This window comes from Sus scrofa, chromosome 16 (genome assembly GCF_000003025.6).
Source record: "Sus scrofa isolate TJ Tabasco breed Duroc chromosome 16, Sscrofa11.1, whole genome shotgun sequence".
NCBI lineage: Eukaryota > Metazoa > Chordata > Mammalia > Artiodactyla > Suidae > Sus > Sus scrofa.
Genome location: NC_010458.4, coordinates 22689552 through 22711492, shown reverse-complemented (window position 1 = coordinate 22711492; position 21941 = coordinate 22689552). Strand labels below are relative to the sequence as shown.

The 21941-nt window shown below is 40.9% G+C and overlaps 1 protein-coding gene across 2 annotated transcripts in view; it reads right to left on the bottom strand.

The window, feature by feature from the left end:
- The window catches only part of WDR70 (WD repeat domain 70), a 292024-nt gene that overhangs the window by 180435 nt on the left and 89648 nt on the right, over positions 1–21941 (bottom strand). For both annotated transcript variants that reach the window (XM_021076961.1, XM_021076962.1), the window contains exon 8: positions 13665–13818. In XM_021076961.1, coding sequence (XP_020932620.1) covers positions 13665–13818 — 154 coding nt within the window. The remainder of the gene's footprint in view (positions 1–13664; positions 13819–21941) is intronic.

Below are 21941 nucleotides of genomic sequence, written 5' to 3'. Positions count from 1 at the left end.
CTTTCTCAGGCCGCCTTTCACAAGGGCACTAAACCCATTCATGAGAGCTCTGCTTCAGGACCCAATCACCTCCCAAAGGTGCCACCTTCTGATAATATCACCTCGAGGTTAGGACTTCAACATACAAATCTGGGGGAGACACAACATTCAGTCATGAACCCTCTCCTCAAGGACAGCAATCCTGTAGCTCCCGCAAGACAAAGTTCCGTGCTCTTCAGCAGTGCTGGTACGAGCCATGACATTCAACATCCGGCAGTGACCATCACAATTTTATCAGCAAACCAAGTGTGCAGCATGGTTCAGAGGCATTGTTCTTGCATTTCACATCAAGGGTCATTCACCAGCCCTTCCAACATTCGCACTACAAATAAATCAAGTAAAATAAGCTTCTGCTCCAAGCAGCTAAGAGCGGGTACTGAAATCCTAGCTCATAATTTTTATCAGAAAACTAGAGTGAATTAAGACACATTTTACAGAAGGTTCCAGTTTCACTCAAGACGAAATACACACATTCCATCTTCTTGCTCTATCTGATCCCAAGATCTGAACAAAATTTTAAAAGAAACTACCAGAAGACACTGAATAGTTGATAAGATCAAACAAAAAGGGTATAGAACCCAGGTGCCAAGGAGCAGTAAGGTGAGGAGTTTCCTAGGGATGTTTCTTGCTTCCTCTATTTCCCAACTGAGGCTCTGGAGCAGCTCACACTGACAACTGAGAGCACGAGGAGACAGAGGGAGATCCAAGAAAAGGCTTCTTTCTCTCTCCAGGGAGAGAGGCAGTGTGTGTGTGTGGTGGGGCGGGGGGGGCAGGGAATGGTGATGGGCCAGTAGGACAAAGCTCTTGGGACCTGACCTGCCTTATGCCAGGCAAACACAAGCAACAAAGCTGCCAGTCTCCCCTCAGTGCTGGTACCAGAAATGGAAGCAGTCTTTACAGGCCAAAGAATGAATGATGTCCTCCTTTTCATACCAGGCAGGCACTGGCTCTGAGGTGACACTTCTCATCCTCCCCACCAGGTGCAGTGGCCCGCAACAAAAAGGCACGGTGCCTCCTCCCCTGACCCAAAAGCAGCAAGGACAGCAACCCCAAGAGGGTAGAACACTTTTGACGTTCCATACCCTCTACTTGGCCAACATTAGCAATAACGTGGACTGGTCACCTAGACCTTCCTTGTTCCACACAGACTCCTGGAGAGTAACAGCACCTGAGACAAACCAGAACAGCACACAAGGGCATAAAGGCTTTGGAAATTAAACCTGTATTGGAGGTAAAAACAGCACACAGAAGACAGATCAAAACAGACAGCCTAAAACTAATCAGGTTGACTGTCAACTAAAAAGAAACCACACAAGCAAAGAAAACCTCTCCTGAAGTTCTGGACAAGAATCAGAATCTCATAACACAATATTCACAGATTTTCTTTTTTTTGTCTTTTTTTTTTTTTTTTTTTTTTTTTTGTCTTTTTGCCTTTTCTAGGGCCACTTCCCACGGCATATGGAGGTTCCCAGGCTAGGGGTCGAATCGGACCTGTAGCCACCGGCCTACACCACAGCCACAGCAACACAGGATCCGAGCCGCATCTGCAACCTACACCAGAGCTCACAGCAATGCCGGATCCTTAACCCACTGAGCAAGGGCAGGAATCGAACCCCCAACCTCATGGTTCCTAGTCGGATTCATTAACCACTGTGCCACGATGGGAACTCCCTCATAATACAATATTCAAAGTGTCAAGGATACAATGCAAAATTAAACATATAAAGAACTAAGAAAACCTTAACCAGCTCTCAAAAAATAAGACAAAAGACGCCAACTACAAGATGACCCAAATGTTGGAATTATCAGAAAAAGACTTTAAATCAATGTTTACAATCATAATACAAAGAGGGAAAGCAAACAGGAGTCCCCATCTTGGTGCAGAGGAGAGAAATCTGACTAGGAACCATGAAGTTGTGGGTTTGATCCCTGGCCTCTCTCAGTGGGTTAAGGATCTGGCATTGCCCTGAGCTGTGGTGTAGGTCGCAGATGCAGCTCAGATCTGGCGTTGCTGTGGCTGTGGTGTAGGCCAGCAGCTGCAGCTCTGATTAGATTCCTAGGCTTGGGACCTCTATATGCCACGGATGCGGCCCTAAAAAAACAAAAAAGGGGTGGGGGAAGCAAACACTCTTAACATAAACGCAAAGACAGACATGCTCAGCAAATGAAAACTTTTTTTTTTTTTTTGCTTTTAGCGCTCTACCTACAGCATATGGAGGTTCCCAGGCTAGGGGTCAAATCAGAGCTGCAGCTGCTGGCCTACACCACAGCCACAGCAACACCAGATCCAAGTCTCATCTGCAACCTAGACAACAGCTCATGGCAACACTGGATCCTCAACCCACTGAATGAGGCCAAGGATCAAACCCACGTCCTCATGGATCCTAGTCAGGATCGTTAACGGCTGAGCCACAAAGGGAACTCCAGCAGAAAAACTATTTTTAAAAATTGAAATTTGATTGTACTGAAAAATACAATAATGGAAATTAAAAATTCACTGAAGGGTCCAATAGTAGAGTGGATATGCCAGAGGATAGAGTCAATGAACTTCAAGACAGATCAATAGAAATAATTCAATCTAAAAATAGGAAGAACGGGAGTTCCCGTCGTGGCGCAGTGGTTAACGAATCCGACTAGGAACCATGAGGATGCGGGTTCAGTCCCTGCCCTTGCTCAGTGGGTTAACGATCCGGCGTTGCCGTGAGCTGTGGTGTAGGTTACAGACGCGGCTTGGATCCAGCGTTGCTGTGGCTCTGGTGTAGGCCGGTGGCCACAGCTCCGATTCGACCCCTAGCCTGGGAACCTCCATATGCCGCGCGGGAGCGGCCCAAAGAAATAGCAAAAAGACAAAAAAAAAATAAATAAAAATAGGAAGAACGAAAGAGGGGAAAATGACAGAGTCACAAAGACCTATGAGACAATATCAAAAGATTTAGTATTCATGTTATATAAGACTCAGGAGGAGAAGAGAGATAGTACAGAAAAATATTTGAAGAAATAATGGCTTAAAATTTGCCAAATGTGATAGAAAATGTAAATTTACAGATCTAAGAACTTCAGTGAATGCCAAACAAAATGAATTAAAAACAAAAAAACAAATTAAATTAATGAAAGCCAGAAGACAGTGGAACAACTTTTTTAAAGTACTGAGGGCAAAACACTGCCAAGTTAAATGTACAGAAAATGTACTTTATAAAATGAAGGTGAAATAAAGACATTCTAAGATGAAAGAAAACTAAGAGAACTTGTCACCCATAGACCTGCTTTAACTGAAATGCTACAGAAATTTAAAAATTGGTCATATAATTCATACAGATATTAAAAGAACAAAATTTTTAAATGATTATTTTATTACTTCAAGAATATCTATTATTACTATTTTAATTCTTATTGTATTAGTTCGAGAAACAGTAATTCAAGAATAATCATGAAAAGAAAGAACAAAGTTGGAGGACTCACATTTTCCAATTTCAAAATTAACTACAAGTTAATGTCAATAGCAGCTGTATTCATAAAGCTTTGTTGGCAATGAGACAGATGTGCAAAGAGAGGGAAAGAGGGAATTAAAGAAGGTATTTCCAGAAGGAGAGAATAATCAACTGTGTCAATTACTGCTGAGAGTTACAGTATTATGAGAGCTAGAACTGACCATCAGATATGAATGACATGGTGCCATGATGATATGATGCCATGAACACAGAAGTGAGCTAGGTTCCTCTCAATTCCTTGCGCCTGAGGTACTCAAAGACAGTAATTAAACTGCCTGGCTCACAGATTAAATCCACAGGACTGTCAGGGATTCCATTAATCTCGTTCCAAAAATGGAAATGTGTTAGCCTTTGCTTATTTAAGAAAAAACGAATTTCTAAAGCCAAGGAGTACACAGGTATCTAATCTAGTTTCATGTCATTAAATATCTGTCTCTGGCCCAGGAAAATAGCTCATGATTTGCAACAAAAGGAACACCCCAATAACCCCAATATCTGCCCTGTCTTCACTGACTAGATCCCACACTGCCTTGGTTTCCTCAATCTTGCACACTACTCCACCCCTTCACTCTCCCCCTCTGCTGAACTCAGCTTCACCTCCACTGACAACTCCACCTGGTCTCTTAATATAATGTGTAGTCTGCTTACCTCCCAGTCAGTTCCTGGTTTACCAACTTCCTCTCCTACTCTCAGTCTCAAGGATTCACCCATTCCCAGTACAAGGAGGAGTGCTCAGCCAGTCCTCAGAACCTGACTTCTTATTCTTTGTCCAACAGCAACCCCCAAATTGACCCGGTCCATGCAGGTCTTAAAGGCAGGCTCCAAAAAAAAACAGGTCTTTTTCTCCAGTTTTTTGCTGAAAGGTTTGAAAGAGCACTTTGAAATATAAAGGATATTTCTAAGAGGACCAAAAGAAGCTGACCTCTATTACAGAGGACAGGAAGATAAAATGTGGTTACCTTAGTTGTTGAGTACACAAAAGATGAACACAAATATTAAGTTAAACAGAAGAAATCTAAAATACTATGGATGTTGTTTCCTGTGTGTAAAGAGGGGAGTATGATAAAGGCAGTGGGAATGTTAAGCACCCTTGTGTTAAAACAGTGACCAAAATTAGTCATAACAAAAATGAAGTTCATCTAAGGATTCTTAAATGGATCTAAACAGATTCAGTACCATGGCTAACATGAGTGGAAAAACTTTTAAAGTAACACCTATTAAAGAACAGTCAGTGACTAAAATGCTTTTTCATCAAATAAACTAGGTTTTCTCTCTCTCTTCTTTATCTAAACATAGGGCAGTCCTAGAAAAGAAAAAAAAAAAAAATCTGGTGAACTAACAGGGGCAACTCCTACAAAGAGATGAAATGTGTCAGGGAATATACTGTGAGCTTTTCTCCAAAAGTTCTTCTTAACCAGAGGCCATGCATGAGGTTTCAGGAATCTTCAAACTTCCTGAAACTGTCAGCAAAATTTCGTGTCAGTATATTTTGCTGGAGAAAATATTCACAGCTTGACTTTGGGAGCTGGCAAACTTTCTCTCTAATGGACTAGACTAACTATTTCAGGTTTTGTGAGCCACGTGGTCTTTGAGACAACTACTCAAACTCCACCGCTCTAAGAACAAAAGCACTCACAGACAATAGTAAATGAATGGGCATAGCTGTGTTCCAGTAACACTTTTATTTACAAAAAAAAAAAAAAAAAAAAGAACAAACAGGGTGAAGACTGTATTTGACCTAAAGGGCACAGTTTGCTGACCCCTGTTGTCACACTCTTAAGTCATTAAGTCATCACACTCTTAAGTCATTTCCTTCCATAAACTGAGGACTCTAAATTCCAAATCTTTCAAGTTCCTGAGCAATTTTAACATCCATTTGTGAGTTCCCTTTGTGGCTCAGCACTAACAAACTTGACTAGTATCCATGAGGATGAGGGTTCAATCCCTGGCCCCACTCAGTGGGCTATGGATCCAGTGTGGCCATGAACTGTGGTGCAGGTCACAGACACAGCTTGGATCTGGCATTGCTGTGGCTGTGGCATAGGCCAGTGGCTATAGCTCTGATTCGACCCCTAGCATGGGAACCTCTATATGCTGTGGGTGTGGCCCTAAAAAAAAAAAATCCATTTGAGGACATCAAAGAGATAAATTCATTCTTCTTCTTTGGATCTACTGAATTTCAATGCCCTCTTCCAAGATATTTCAGGAGCCCCAACTATGGCTAACTCTGTCATGACCACAGATGACAATCATGAAACCATGAACTTTCTTTTCTACCTCCTAAACTTCAACCAATCTCTAAGCATATACCTGGATGTCCTTTAGCTGTACCTATCAATGAACAATTTTTATTCTGGAAAAACTCTGTCCTCATCATCATTATATTCTGTTCAAATACCTCAGGCTCCTGAATAGATTCAAGAATATTATGCAAATATGCAGGACAATTTGTAAATCTGTCTCCACAAATTTAGATCTGGTAGCCCTTAATGCTCCCATGATTCTTCTAGTAGTTTTTCTTCCACACCATCAATAGCTATTCTAAGTCTTTACTAAACTACATAAGGTGGCATCCCAACATCTCCCAACACAAAACTAGAAATGACCCTGCTACCTTCCACTTCTTATCTAAAGTGACACCTTCCACTTCTTATCTAAAGCCCACCTCCTATAAACGTACCCGCATATAAATAAGCCCACTCTTATCCTTCCCTTCCCAGTGTAACTATATTCCCTCCTCCCACTCAAAGCTAAGTCTTGCTCTTACGTGTGATCTCCATCACTACCACCTCCTCACAGACTTTCATTATTACTTGGTATGTTTGGTTTTTGCAAAACTATATTAGTGTTCTACTGCTGCGTAACAAATTATCACAAACTTAGGGGCTTAAAACAACTCCAATTTATTAGCTAACAGTTTGGGAGATCAGAAGTCACAGCGTGACTGAGATTTTCTGCTCAGGGTCTCGGAGAATAAAATCAGGATATTGGCAGGACTGCATTCCTTTCTGGAGACTCTGGGGAAGCATTTATTTCCAAGCTCATTCAGGTTGCTGGCGGAATACAAGCTCCTGTGGTTGCAGCACTAAGATACCTATTCCACTGTGTCTGTCAGCTGGGGGCTGCTCTCAGCATGTAGAAGCTCTGTGCCTTCCTTAACACATGGATTCCTCCTCCATCAAAGCCAACACATGAGAATCTTTCTCTCATTCACTCTAAATTAGACAAAGCCATGCCCCCAAATCTTGGAAAACGGTCCCTTCTTTATCCACAACTCTTGCTGAAATGGCTAAGGAATTACATCCTTAAGCTTCCTAGAGGTCATCTGGTCTGGTTAAGAAAATCTGTGAAGCACATGCTTCATTTCTTGAGTCTTTAGTATAACTGAATATTCTGACCATGTGATCTTTCTGAGATTTTAGCAAAAGGTTTTATAAAATCACACCCTGGGCTTTTTTTCTACACCACACTTTTGAAAGCAGTTTCTTCATTGTTAATTGAATGTTAATTCTTTGCCATTTGGATAGACTCAAAATTAACTAAATCATCTATTACTCATCTCCTTTTAATAAAATTCTCTCAATTTACCTTTCCTCTGATAGTTTACTATAAATAAAAAGAAGAAATCAGGCAATACTTTCAATATTTTGCTTGGAAATCTCCCTAGCTATTATAGCTATATGTCCAACTTCATCATTCAGGTTCTGCTTGCATCGTCAAAGCCAGGAACAGAGAATCCTCCCAAGTCAAATCTCTCCCACCCTTCAAAGACTCTTTTGCTAGGAAGAGCTCAATCTCTTTTAAAGGCTCATTTGATCAGGCAGGCCTACTGAGGATAACAGATAACATTCCTTTCTTAAAGTCAACTACACCAGATAATATAACCTAATCACAGAAGCATCTCATCACACTCATGGTTCACACCTACACTCAAGAGAAGGGGCAGGGAGGAGTTCCCATCGTGGCTCAGCGGTTAGCAAACCCGACTAGCATCCATGAAGATGCAGGTTCGATCCCTGGACTCACTCAGTGGGTTAAGGATCTGGTATTGCCGTGAGCTGTGGTGTAAGCAGCAGATGCGGCTCGGATCCCGCGTTGCTGTGGCTGTGGCACAGGCTGGCAGCTGCAGCTCCGAATGGACCCCTAGCCTGGGAACCTCCATGTGTCGCAGGTGCAGCCCTAAAAGGCAAAAAGACCAAAAAAAAAGAGAGAGAGAGAGAGAGAGAAGGGGCAGGGAATCTTGAGGGCCATCTTATTCTGCCTACAAGGACACTGTATGAAATTACCGAAATTACTTTCTATGTACTACAGCATGGAACAAAATGAGTAAACAGAGTGCCGATGCTGGATGTCAAGTTTCTCAAAGTTGGAGAAGTGAAATACAAATACGGCATGGGGAAAAACTAGGTAGTAGTTGGATTAGAATTAGATGTATCAATGTGAACTCATGATTTTATATACATTTCATTTACCTTTTGGTTGGTTGGTTGATCCCCCTTGCCCCAGCTCTGTCTTCTGAAATAGTCTAGAAGTATTAACACTTCAGCAGCAATGAACATATCTAGTGCCCAGATCTCAATTTGTAAATAGAATTCCCTACTCAAAAGAGCCATGGAACACTACAGAAATCACAACAGGAAAAGGACAAGATGAGCCAGGAACATTCTGTTGTTCCAGAATGTAAGAAAGTACCCTCAAAATGATGGGGATATGTCAAAAAGATAGAAACCAGTGTTAGAAAGTTTCTATTAGATAAAAAGCTCTGGAAATATTCAGAAACTGAAAAGAAACATAATGTACTTTAAATCACTGCATTTTTCAGAGTTTATATTTGCAAGTTAAAAACCATCAGTTACAACTGCATAAGGAAATAAAAATATACCTAGAAGTCACAGTTTACAATACTTTATTCCTTAGGAAACAGTATTTACCATTAAAAGGAAATGACTAAAATATTTCATTTCCAAACAATAAAGGCAATTATTTAGAGTGGCTGGGTATCAGAATAACTACATGTACTATTAAAACATAAATAAAGCATTTGAAAATATTTTTCCCAAAATTCCTTATAAAGCTTCTTATTTCCATAACTAAAGTACACTCATGGGGAAATTGCCCAGTGAAACATCCTGAGCCTGTCTTCTTCCACTTTAGCCAATTAATTATGAAGTAAATGGCACAGGATTGCTTTAATGTTGAAAAGAAAAGGGCTGAAGGCAGAGGAGGTATCTACGGGTTTACAGTAAAACAGAAAACCACTCTCTGGTTAAAAGTAATGTACCGGGAGTTCGCATCATGGAATCCGATAGGAACCATGAGGTTGCGGGTTCACTCCCTGGCCTCGCTCAGTGGGTTGAGGATCTGGCATTGCCATGAGCTGTGGTGTTGGTCGCAGACACGGCTTGGACGTGGCATTGCTCAGTGGTTAGCGAACCCGACTAGCATCCATGAGGGTGTGGGTTCGATCCCTGGCCTTGCTCAGTGAGTTAAGGAACCAGTGTTGCCACAAGCCACGGCACAGGTTGCAGATGTGACTCAGATCTGACATTGCCATGACATAGGCCTCAGCTGCAGCTCCAATTCAACCTCTGACCCAGGAACTTCCATATGCTGCAGGGATGGCCATAAAAAGAACAAAAATAAAGATCAGAGATATAAATTTAACAAAACAATAATTTAATAGTATAACTAGAGGAGTTCCCGTCGTGGCGCAGTGGTTAATGAATCCAACTAGGAACCATGAGGTTGTGAGTTCGATCCCTGGCCTTGCTCAGTGGGTTAAGGATCCAGCGCAAAGTTGCCATGAGCTGTGGTGTAGGTCGCAGATGCGGCTCGGATCCTGCCTTGCTGTGGCTCTGGCGTAGGCCGGTGGCTATAGCTCCAATTAGACCCCTAGCCTGGGAATCTCCATATGCCTTGGGAGCGGCCCTAGAAAAAGGCAAACAGACAAAAATAATAATAATAATAATAATAATAATAAAATTAGAAAGGCCTGGTTATAATTGAATTATGTAATATTTTATCATAATAGATGAGGTATTTAACAGTTTCCCTTAATATCCTACTTGTTGAAAAATTTAGTCAAGCCACAAGTTACTAATTACTCTTGGAATCAGAAAAGAGGTTTAAAAGCCAAGAAAAATGTGTCCCAAGAAATATGTTTCTTTCAAATAATAATTCTTGCATTTCTAAAACCTATCACTCAAGCCAAAGACTACAATTAAATTAAAAGTAATATTTCCTCAATAAATAAACAAATATATTTGCTTCTAGGAAATGGAGAGAGTAAATATTAATCACGATTTTGAAATCACAGTAGAGATTATTAGACAGGATTGGGGGAGTTTTAATATATAGTTGCTTTTTCACATGTTGGTAATTAACTTAATATTTTAATTTCCTGTATTCGCCCTCATCCTACTCTGCCAATAACCTTACTATATGTACTGTACATATACATACAAGTCTGAAACCGCAGAAATAGCTGGATACAGAACCAACCAGATTCTTTTCTTCTTCAAATTTTCTTGGCTAAACCTAAATCCACAAAGTCTTAGCCTTTTTGTAATGTAAGAAGCTCTAAGCCCTTGAAATCATTAAAAAGACCTTAGAGACAGGCAAAAATTTCTCTTCATCATATTTTTTAAGAGAAATTTTCTATGGTAACCATGAACTAAAAAAGAATACGTTAAATGAGTTTTTAAAGCTTTCATTTCCACAAGCCTACTGTTTAAAATAAAGATACCCAAAAGCTTCAAATAAAAAAGGTAAAGACACCTCTTTTGAGTTTAAGAGAGGGAGAGGGACCTGGAGCCCCATCCGCCTTGTTTCCCTATCATCATCACTCTCAAAACATCTTTGGTGAAATCCTCAGGGCAATGAGAAACTCTGGTGGGATACGTGGGGGGAAAAACACTCTTCAAGCCACCATTACCATACAAGTGCATAGAGCATTATGTTTAACTTATATCCGAAAGCTGTGTGAATCATCTAATATATACTGGACACTCAAGACACAATCAATAAACAAAAGGAAAGGTACGAGGCTGTGATCCTCATTAGGGCTGAGAGGCCTTTCACTAGGCTTTCAGCAGAGGGTAGTTTGAAGCATACTCTATTAATCTATTCCAATAGCTCAACTGGAGCACCTAATATAGATTACAGTCAATTCTCATTACCCACAGTAGTCATGGTTTACAAAGTTCTGCAAACACCGAATTATCAAATACAGGATTAGGTTCCTACAAGCCTCTGGTGATATTTTCTTCAACCAATTAATACGTAACTTTGTTTTATATATGTCTGTGCTTAAAGACACCTTATTTAACATATATAGTCAAGTCATTAACAATGAATTTACAGCCAGCTGCACTATAACTCATTCCTGAATGAAGCTTATCTACCACATGTATTTTCTCTGTAAGGCACATCAAAGACTTCTTAAACTTAGGCACACAAGATAGGGACTACAGCAATTAAGCCCCAGGTAGCCATTTTAAACAGCAAAATCACCAATAAAAAGCACAAAAATAAGAAAAATGTAGCACTAAATAGGACAAAAGGACACTTAATTTCAGTATGAGTTGAAACAAGAAGGCAGAGCATCACCGTCTTCAAATTCTTTTTTGCCACTCGGTGCCAGGTACATGTTTAGAAATTACCATGCAAGTACTACAAGTATTGATTTGGGGGTTATAAAAAAAGTTTAGTGGGAGTTCCCATCGTGGCTCAGCAGTAACAAACCTAACTAGTATCCATGAGGACATGGGTTCGATCCCTGACCCCACTCGGTGGGTTAAAGATCCAACGTTGCCATGAGCTATGGTGTAGATCACAGACAATGCTCAGATCCCGTGTTTGCTGTGGCCGTGGTATAGGCCAGAAGCTGTAGCTCTGATTCGACCCCTAGCCTGGGAACTTCCATATGCCACTGGTACGGCCCCTAAAAAGAAGATAAAAAAAAAAAAAAAAGTTTAGCAAGTAGGTGAGTAGGCGTGGTTTACGAGAAACCACAAATAATGAGGATCAACTATATTTTCTTTCCTTTTTTGGGGTGTGGGGGTGGGGCAAGCCCTCAGCATGAGGAAGTTCTAGGACCAGGGATCAAACCCACGCCACAGCAGTGACAACACCATATCCTTAACCTGCTAGGCCACCACAGAACTCCAACGACTGTATTTTCTTAGACAATCAAATCTCATACAAGATTCTAATTTAGGAACAATCCAAAGACACTAAAAGAAAGTATTAGATAGGAGGGGAAGAAAGAATAAAAATTAGAATTAAAATGAAGGCTCAAAATTCTGCATCAACCATATATGTTGATACTTTAACATATTTTTTAATTTATAGGAGAGATTATTTGAAGATATATTACAACATATAAAAAAACTACCTAAAGTCTTAATTTCCACTCATACTGTGATAGATTTGATATAATGCATAATAAAAAAAAAAAAAAACCTTTTAGGAGTTCCTGTCACGGCACACCAAAAACAAATCTGACTAGGAACTATGAAGGTGCAGGTTCAATCCCTGGCCTCGATCAGTGGGTTAAGGATCCAGCATTGCCGTGGGCTGTGGTGTAGGTCACAGACACAGCTCGGATCTGGTGTCACTGTGGCTGTGGCCGTAGGCTGGCAGCTGTAGCTCCTATTAGACCCCTAGCCTGGGAACCTCCATATGCCGTGGGTGTGGCCCTTAAAAAAAAAAAAAAAAAAAAAAAAGGAAAGAAAGAAAGAAAAAAACTTTTAAAATCCATAATGCACAAAGTACTGCATAGTTTGGACACTAAATTAAAATTTGCAGGGAGTTTTCGTTGTGGCTCAGCAGTAACGAACCTGACTAGTATCCATGAGGATACTGGCCTCACTCAGTGGGTTAAGGATGGTGAGCTGAGGCATAGGTTGCCAAGGCGGCTTGGATCCTGCATTGCTGTGCTGTGGTCTAAGCCAGCAGCTTCAGCTCTGATGTGTCCCCTAGCCTAGAAACTTCCATATGCTGCGGGTACTGCCCTAAAATACATATGTATATACAAATTTTTAAAAAATAAAAAATTACATTATTGTTCCCAATCTATTACCCTTCCCTGTATTCATAACCTCTGACATGTGATACCACAGTTTCTCACTAGACCAAATATTATTCATGGCCATATGATTTGCTTTGGCCAATGGAATGTTCATGAACATGATATGAGCAATGGCTTGAAATATGCTTTCAGAGTTGGGATTTCCTTCTTGTATTTCTGCCATCATCATATGAAAAACATGCCCTCACACAGTCTGCTGGTACAAGGAGGAAGAGAGCTACATGGAACAAACCTATATTCTATCAGCAGCTTGGGTCCAAGCCCAGGCAAGAGCAGCCAACCCACAGATATGTTAGCAATTATAAATAAGCCATTAAGTTTTATACCATTATCGTGGCTATGGTTAACTGGTATTGAATACATTATTATACCACTAAAATATCATTATGCCACTAAAAACCTTGATATAAAAAGACTGATGAGATCCTCTTTCCTTCTTATCTAAAGCCTAGTACATTGTAAGTTTGTGGTAGATTATATTTCAAAAGATGACTGCACTCGTATCTCCAAACCCACATGATTTTACAATGTGTACTTGCCATCCACTCATCAAATGGTGGAGTCTGTTTCCCCTCTCCCCAAAACTCCCAAAACTCCCCAAACCTGGGCTGGTCCTATGATGCAGTGAAAGACGTGATGACAGATCTCAAGAAATCTGAATCCCATCTTTACCCTTCATGGAATTTAGTCAACGAAGGGCAAGTCAAACCACACTAATTCTACTGCCCAAACTAGATAGGTGGACCAGGGGCAGGGGCACAAAGGTAAGAGGAAGTGAGAAAGCGACGCCACTGGGTAGAACACTAACTGTAAACCATCTAGGAGAGGCCATTTTGGACTTGACAACTATCCCAGGACTCCAGCTGACACTACGATGCCAAAGAACTTCCTGGTCAGTGCACAGAATTGTGAAAAAATAATAAAGTGTTTACAATGAAACACACGAAACACTCACTTTTGGGGTGAATCATGGCAACATAAACAAGTTGTTAGCAAGTGTATACTGAATTAACTACATTCACTAGAACATTCTGTTTCATACCTACCTTGGTGTTAGCCATATCCACGATATACTGGTCTCCTTTTATACATTCCATTACTTCGAAACCATCTCTGTCAATCACTTTGGCCTGAGAGCTGCCAGATACAACAAGAATCATGTCTCCTGTGTTACTGTACTGTAACGACTTGATCTGATGGCTATGTAAGAGAAAAAAAGATGAAGAAAACAGTCTAGTCAGTGTTCAGCATATTCATATTTTCACTACATTAAGCACTGTCAGAAAAAAGTTACACGATTACACAAATCGATAATTCCACAAAATCAGGAAGATCAACCTCAAATGGGCTCTCAACACCAGCAGCTCTCCTGTTAAGCTCTCCTCCCACTCGCCACAGCAATCTATTAAAATCTTCTTTACTCACCTTAAATCTTCAGCCCAAACAATTCCCCCTCTTTGGCTCCTGATTCTCCCAGCTCTTTCCCAGAAGATCTGCCTCAACTTCCTCCCATTACGTTATAAACTTATCTGCATCTGAATTCCTTTCTTGCATCTTCTCTTTGATTACAATGGTGAAAATGAACCTCTTTCCTACTCAAGGCACAGCTACTACCTCTATTCTAGATTCCACCCCTTCCAGTCTCCTCAGGAACTTCTGACTATCCTCTCGCTCCTCCCCTTCACAGAGCTAAGCTATCGAAACAAGTTTTCATCTCCTTCCGTATTTCCCTAGCGCTTCAGCATCCCTTCCACCCTGACCACTCCACCCAAAGTGATCTTTCAGTGTGGCTGTACTGAATGCTGTGGTATGCCACCCAGAGAGATCCTTTCAGGACTGCAGTACTCATTCCTCCAGCATCCAGGAGTTGGCATGCTGATGGCTTACAACTCTCTCTGAGTTGCAGAGAACTCCCTCATCCACGGTTATGTCGCCATCCCGAAGCAGCCCACATGCAATGACTGGCCAATGTGTGGTAACATGGCCCAGCCCTATGTTTCAATCTGAAATATCTCAGAAGGCTTATTCCAGAATCAGACCTCCCCGTGGGAATCCATGGAGGTTGCCGTTGCAACTACATGGCACTTCGGTTCCTCTATCTTCCTACTTCTGTTTCTCTTACACCTTGCTCTCATAGGGTTGTTTTTTGTTTGTTTGTTTGTTTGTGTATCTTTTGGCTTTTTTCTTTTTTTTTTTTTCGGCAAAAAAAAAAAAAGAACACCAAATTAAATCTATAAAAGTCTATCAATGATACCTACCAGTACTAAAAAAGCCACTGTGCAGTTCTTATACGTGACTTTCAGTCACAAACTTAGAAATGACTACTGAAGTAAACTTCTCAGGTAACAATTTTATTCGCCATGCTAAAAAAATAGTCTGCAACCATTTTTCACACGTGGCAGAGTAAAGTATCACATCAGAACAATCTTAAAGGTATGTATGCTATCACAGGAGTTCCCTGGTGGTCTGTTAAGACTTGGTGCTTTCACTGATGGGGCCCAGGTTCAAGCCCTGGTGTGGGAACTAAGATCCCACATCAAGCTGCTGCAAGCCATAGCCAAAAAAAATAAAAATACAATAAAATTTAAAAAAAAAAAGAAATCCCTGGAGTTCTCTTGTGGTGCAGAGGGTTAAGGATCCAGAGTTGTCACAGCAGTGGCTTGGGTGGTTGCTATGGCACTGGTTCGATCCCTGGCCTGGGAATTTCCACATGCCACGGGGGCAGCCAAAAAAAAAAAAAAAAAATCCCTAAATAATACGAATGGAAGCAAATAAACACCTCAAATAGATATTAAGGCATAAACTCAAAAAATTCTGAGGCTATTTAGTCCTATTTACTTTCCCTTTTTTTTTTTTTCTGCTTTTTTAGGGCCGCACCCATGGCATACAGAGGTTCCCAAGCTAGGGGTCCAATCAGAGCTGCAGCAGCCAGCCTATGCCATAGCCACAGCAACATCAGATCCAAGCCACATCAGATCCACAGCTCACGGCAAAACTGGATCCTTAACCCACTGAGCCAGGCCAGGGATCAAACCTGCAACCTCATGGTTCTTAGTCGGTTTGTTTCCTCTGCGCCATAACAGGAACTCCTACTTTCTAAGTCTGTAATTTCAAGGCTGAGAAATGTGGGTATTTTCGAAAAAACTATTAACTTATGATAATTGTGTCTTTTAAAAATAGAAGATATACAAAAAGTTAAAATTTATGTGTGTCTAGCTAGGCCTCAATAAATTTATTCTTCCTGGTTGGTTACTAAACCCAAATGAGACACTTACCAATGAAACTGCTTTTATGCCACCACTAACTAGAAACTGCTAGTTCAAAATTTATACTGACAGTTTCTCCTTTTAAAATGCTGAAATTCTAGCTGATAGTTTTTAAAGTATTTATTCTGCAAAACGCCATTCCTAAGGTGCTAATTGAAGGTACTGATTCCAATGGCAAAGATAATTCAAACAAAGCTCTGAGTGAGCTCTGAGGTTAGAATGTATGACGACATGAGGAATTTCACCACAGTGCCCAAGATCAAAGTGTCAAGGCAGATGAGAAAGTGAAGCTCCCAAACCAGATGCTCATGAAAAAGGAACCTAGAAAAGCAAAGGTGGGACTACGGCCCAGGGTCCTTCCTTCATAGAAAGGAAAAGTCTCTCTGGCCTCATGCCTTCCTTTCCAAAATGCTGGGAAGGAGTGACATCCTCAGCAAAATTCTGACCAGGTTCCCAAATTTAAATTAAGTCCATAAGGAAGCATCGATAACAATAAAATACAAAATTATTTGTTTGACCAAATGTGTCAGCTGTCCATTTATTGCCTCTCACCTCTAAATTCACCCTTCACTTTGCAAAAAAATGGACTTGGGCCCTTAAATATTTTCCCTATGCCAGCTGGCATGGCGTTAGGTACTGTCCTTAGCGCTGGAGAGACACTGCAGGAGAAAGTGATTCCCTCCGTGGGTCTTGTGTGCCCCCTTTAGTAGGCTCCTACACCGCGCATGGCTTCTGCAGTGTCCAACCCCCACAGTCTAGGTGGCTACTCCACTAACAGGCTCGTGAAGTGCATAGCACCCAGGAGCCAGTATCACCCAGGAGCTTCCTCCAGACCATCCTCAGGTAGTTTTATACCAGAGTAAACTGCTGAGAGAGGTTTCTGGCAAGTTCTGCTGTCAGAGCACCACAGCAACCTCTTCATCATTTAGTGAGCCACAGCCTTATCCTCTCACATAAAGGTGCGCATCTCAATCCTGAAAGCCTCTTCTTTAAACGCTCTATCTATCCACTGGGGGTAAGGCTGCTCCTCTTATCTGCTATCCCTCTATTCTCTAGAGTTCTCTTTACTTTTGACTAGCCAATCCCCGTTACAGTTAGTAGTTATTTATAATAAGCTTTCCCTGCTCAAATTACTGTGTGATTTCTCTTTCTTCATCAGCCCCTCACGTAACAAACCTCAAGTGATTAATTAGGCAACTGAGAAAGTAACAGGCTGTTTAGTCCAATTTTTTAATATATGAACATACAGATCAGACATTTGATAATTAGACAGTTCAGACCACTAAACTAAAGTCTGTAAGTAAGAATAGAATGAACCAGTTAGTTCACAGGGCGTATCTTTGTCTACAGTACTCCCATTTTGGAGAGGTCTTGATTTTCTTCAATAACCATGAAAGACCAAGTACCTTAAACAATAACTTCGGCTTTTTTTCTGGTGAATTGTTTTTATGTCCAGAGGGCAATGAAAATCAGAAAAACACAACAAAATTTAAGAAGACGGGAGTAAAAACAATTCTGTGGCCCATTTCTCTGGCTATTTGCTCCTCCAAACTTCTCTATTTACATTTGGAGGAAAATACAACATCTCAGCAACCCCACATGAACCTTGATCTTGCTTTTCAGCTTAATAGGAAAGCTTAATGGTGTCCCTCTGTCTCATCTCACGTGTTCTCTTTGCCAATGTTAAAATGAAACGTTCAGCATCAAGCTCGCCATTCCTGTCCCACTTTGCTCTTAACTCTGCTAGCCACAGAGTTAAAAGGACAGGATTAAGAGTCATTAGACACAGTACTAAGAAGACTTAAAGGGCTTGTTCAGGGGGTAGAGCATCTGCTCCTCAAATTCCTGCCTAAACAGCTAAGATTCCGATCAAAGAGAAGAGAGGGAAAGCCAATCTGACAGTAAACTGGAGTCATGAGGAAGTGAATGTTCTCTCAGGGAGTAACTCTGACACCAGAGGAAGGCTTAGTGACATTGCACAATTCTTTCTGTGAAGTTATTCATGGGGCAAGTGGGAGTACAGGCGTGTAAGTGGAGGGGAGTGGGAAGGTGAAGATTGAGGATCCTTTTAAGTAGTTTTTGCTCTGCTAGCAAAACAAGCTGGGACATGCAAGACAGATAAACACAGCTGTTTGGGGCTGTCACTTGGGGCTCAGGAGCCAAGGTGTCCTGATATAGTGAAAAGCGCACCGGAATGTGAGTCAGGAGGCCAGGGATCCAAGTCCTCACTCTGCTGCTAACTAGCTGTGTGACGATGAGCAAGCCCTTCGGTTTCACTGTACACTCAGTCTCCCCATTTCTTTCCAAATGAGTAGATGGAACTAGATGGCAGCATTAGCAGATGTGCTGTGGAGACAGAATTCATGCACCAGCTTTGGACCTTTGCTGAGTCCCGGTCTCCTCCACTAAAGGGCGCAGAGAAATAATACTTAGAGGACTGGGGTGAAGATGAAAAATAATGAAGGCAGCGAGCACAGTATGTAAAACAAGTCATTGCTATTATCACTACCTCTGTATTTCCAAGGCCTCCTTGAGATTACCTGAAGACTACAAAATCATGGTAGCTGACTGTAATAAACACATTTGAATTGAATACACTGCATATTTCAGAGTCATTACAAGGTAATATAAGGTTAGCACATATTTTAATTATTACTAACCAAATGCTCAGGAAAAATATTTTTGGAGTTCCCACTGTGGTTCAGTGGTAACAAATCCAACTAGTATCCATGAGGATGCAGGTTCAATCCCTGGCCTTGCTCCCAGTGAGTTAAGGATCTGGTGTTGCCATAGGTCACAGACATGGCACTGATCCCACGTTGCTATGGCTGTGGCATAGAGTGGCAGCTGCAGCTCTGATTTGACCCCTAGCCTGGGAACCTCCATATGCCTCGGGTGCAGCCATTAGGGAAAAAAAAAAGGAAAAAGGAAAGAAAGAAAAATATTATGTCTTTTTTAATTTTTTGCACCCACTCACAAAACTCAAGCACTATGTCAAATATAATTACTATTATATTCTTGAAAATGAAAGGCAATACTACAGAAAATGTAGTTTCAGAATTGCATGCCAACTTCCTACAGAATTTGATGAAATTGACTGTTCCTTCCAGGTATGCAAAATATATTATCTAGTGCTAGGAACAGAACAAAATGAGAGACATGAGAAAGAACCACCAAAGGTTTCTGTATGAGAATATCAGAAAATACTGATTTATTCCATGGCAAAATAAATCTTCAGCCACTTCAACATTTTAGCTTTAACACTTAAAAATAGACTTCCAATGCAAAATTAATTAAGACTATATCACCTATTGGCTTAAACAGATAAAAGGTTAGGAAGCTAGTAGTAACTTCACAAAATACTATCATCTGTCAAACAAAACTAAAGCCACAGAAAATTTCCATCCAGGACTAAATATCATTTTACTAAAGCCAATCAATAACTCTTCCCTTCCATTAAAATGCATATTCTCATTTATAAATGTGATGAAATTACTGTCACTCAAGGACAGATTATTAGCTTCTGAACTGTACATGATCTTATAGACAAGTTCCATGCTAAAATGGGAAAATAAGTCCAAAAGACAATGGACCTAAATATCTAAACAATTTATTTTCATATCTTCTGAGGATGAGAGAAATATGATCAAGAAAGGCCAATCAGGGAGTTCCCTTCGTGGTGCAGTGGTTAACGAATCCGACTAGGAACCATGAGGTTGAGGGTTCGGTCCCTGGTCTTGCTCAGTGGGTTAAAGATCCGGCATTGCTGTGAGCTGTGATGTAGGCTGCAGATGCAGCTCAGATCCCGCGTTGCTGTGGCTCTGGTGTAGACCGGTGGCTACAGCTCTGATTAGACCCCTAGCCTGGGAACCTCCATATGCCACAGGAGCAGCCCAAGAAATGGCAAAAAGACAAAAAAGAAAAAAAAAAGAACGGCCAACCATTGTGGATGACTAGCAAAAACTAAGTCCCTGTTCTGATTATTTCCAAGAGCTTCCTTTATGTTAATGCTGATGTTAGGAACAACTCGAGTCTTCATTCTAATAGCACAACAATAGACACTCAGCATTTAACAATGAATAAAAGGTGTGAAGGGAGCAAATAATGGGAAAGCCCTAGTTTAGAAAGCCTCGCTAGGCGTTCCCGTCGTGGCGCAGTGGTTAACGAATCCGACTAGGAACCATGAGGTTGTGGGTTCGGTCCCCGCCCTTGCTCAGTGGGTTAAGGATCTGGCGTTGCCGTGAGCTGTGGTGTAGGTTGCAGACGAGGCTCGGATCCCGCGTTGCTGTGGCTCTGGCATAGGCCGGTGGCTACAGCTCCGATTCGACCCCTAGCCTGGGAACCTCCATATGCCGTGGGAGCAGCCCAAGAAATAGCAAAAAGACAAAAAAAAAAAAAAAAAGAAAAAAGAAAAGAAAGCCTCGCTAGAAAAGCAACATTTAGGTGGAAACCTAGGCATAAGAAGGAGCTAACCATGTTTGAGAAGAAGGAGTGGGTAGCAGGGGATAGGAAAGAAGGTTCTGAGCAGGGAAAAAGCACTGTGTCAAAGCCCTCAGCCATTTTGCTAGAGAACACTAAGAAAAAAGAAGGAATGGCCAGGGGCCAGACCACACAGGACTTTATGAATCATGGCAAAGCATCTGAGCTTTAGTCAAAACCCATCAGGAAGGTATTAGGGAAATTTAGCTTGAAAGCTTCATGGCGGGGGCAGGGCAGAGACTGCTGCAGTATTCTAAGTAAGATCTGCACAAGAAAGATGCCAAAAAGCACATCAAAAAATGCTTAACATCACTAGTTATTAGAGAAATGCAAATCAAAACTACTATGAGGTACCACCTCACACCTGTCAGAATGGCCTTCATTAACAAGTCAACAAATAATAAATGCAGGAGAAGGTGTGGAGAAAAGAGTACCCTCCCCTTCACTGTTGGTGGGAATGTAAATTGGTACAACCACTATGGAAAACAGTATGGGGGTACCTCAGAAAACTAAATATACAACTGCCATATGACCCAGCAATCCCACTCTTGGGCATATATCTGGACAAAACTTTCTTTGAAAAAGATATATGCATTCCTATGTTCATTGCAGCACTATTCACAATAGCCAAGACATGGAAAAAACCTAAATGTCCATCGACAGATGGACAGACTAAGAAGATGTGGTAAATATACACAATGGAATATTACTCAGCCATAACAAAGAATAGAATCATGCCATTTGCAGCAACATGAATGGAACTAGAGGCTCTCATACTAAGTGAAATACATCAGAAAGAGAAAGACAAATACCATATATCACTCATATCTGGAATCTAATATACAGCACAAATAAACCTTTCCACAGAAAAGAAACACATGGACTTGGAAAACAGACTTGTAGTTGCCAAGTGGGAGGGGGAAAGAATGGGACAGACTTGGAGTTTGGGGTTAGTAGATGCAAACTATTGCCTTTGGAGTAGATAAGAAGTAAGATCCTCCTGTATAGCACAGGGAACAATATCTAGTCACTTGTGATAGAACATGATAGAGGATAATGTGAGAAAAATATATTTTTATGTATGACTGGGTGACTTTGCTGTACAGTAGGAATTGACAGAACATTGTAAATCAACTATAATAGAAAAAATAAAAATCATTAAAAAATTTAAAAAAGATGCTTGAGTTGAACCCTCAACTCAAAAGAAGGGATGTGGAAGAAACTGGACGGGTAGGAAGAGTACTTGCATGCAGCACAAGTGAGAACAGAGAAAAGGACCAAGGACTAGGGAAAGAGGGAAGTGGGGACACTGCAATGCAAATGTCACATTGAAAAGTTAGATAGAAAGATGATGACAACTCTAAAGTCCTTCAAAGATCAGAAGAATATAAACATAAGACTGTGGAAATTACAGACGTATGAAAGATAACCCAAGAATGTTAAAATGTATTCTGCTCATGCAGGGAAGACCCTGAAGACACTGCAAAAAGAATATAGACACAAAGTCTCTAAGAGCTTAAAAACAGGAAATGTAATGGAAGACTTCTACCAAAAAAAAAAAAAAAAAAGCTGCCGAAT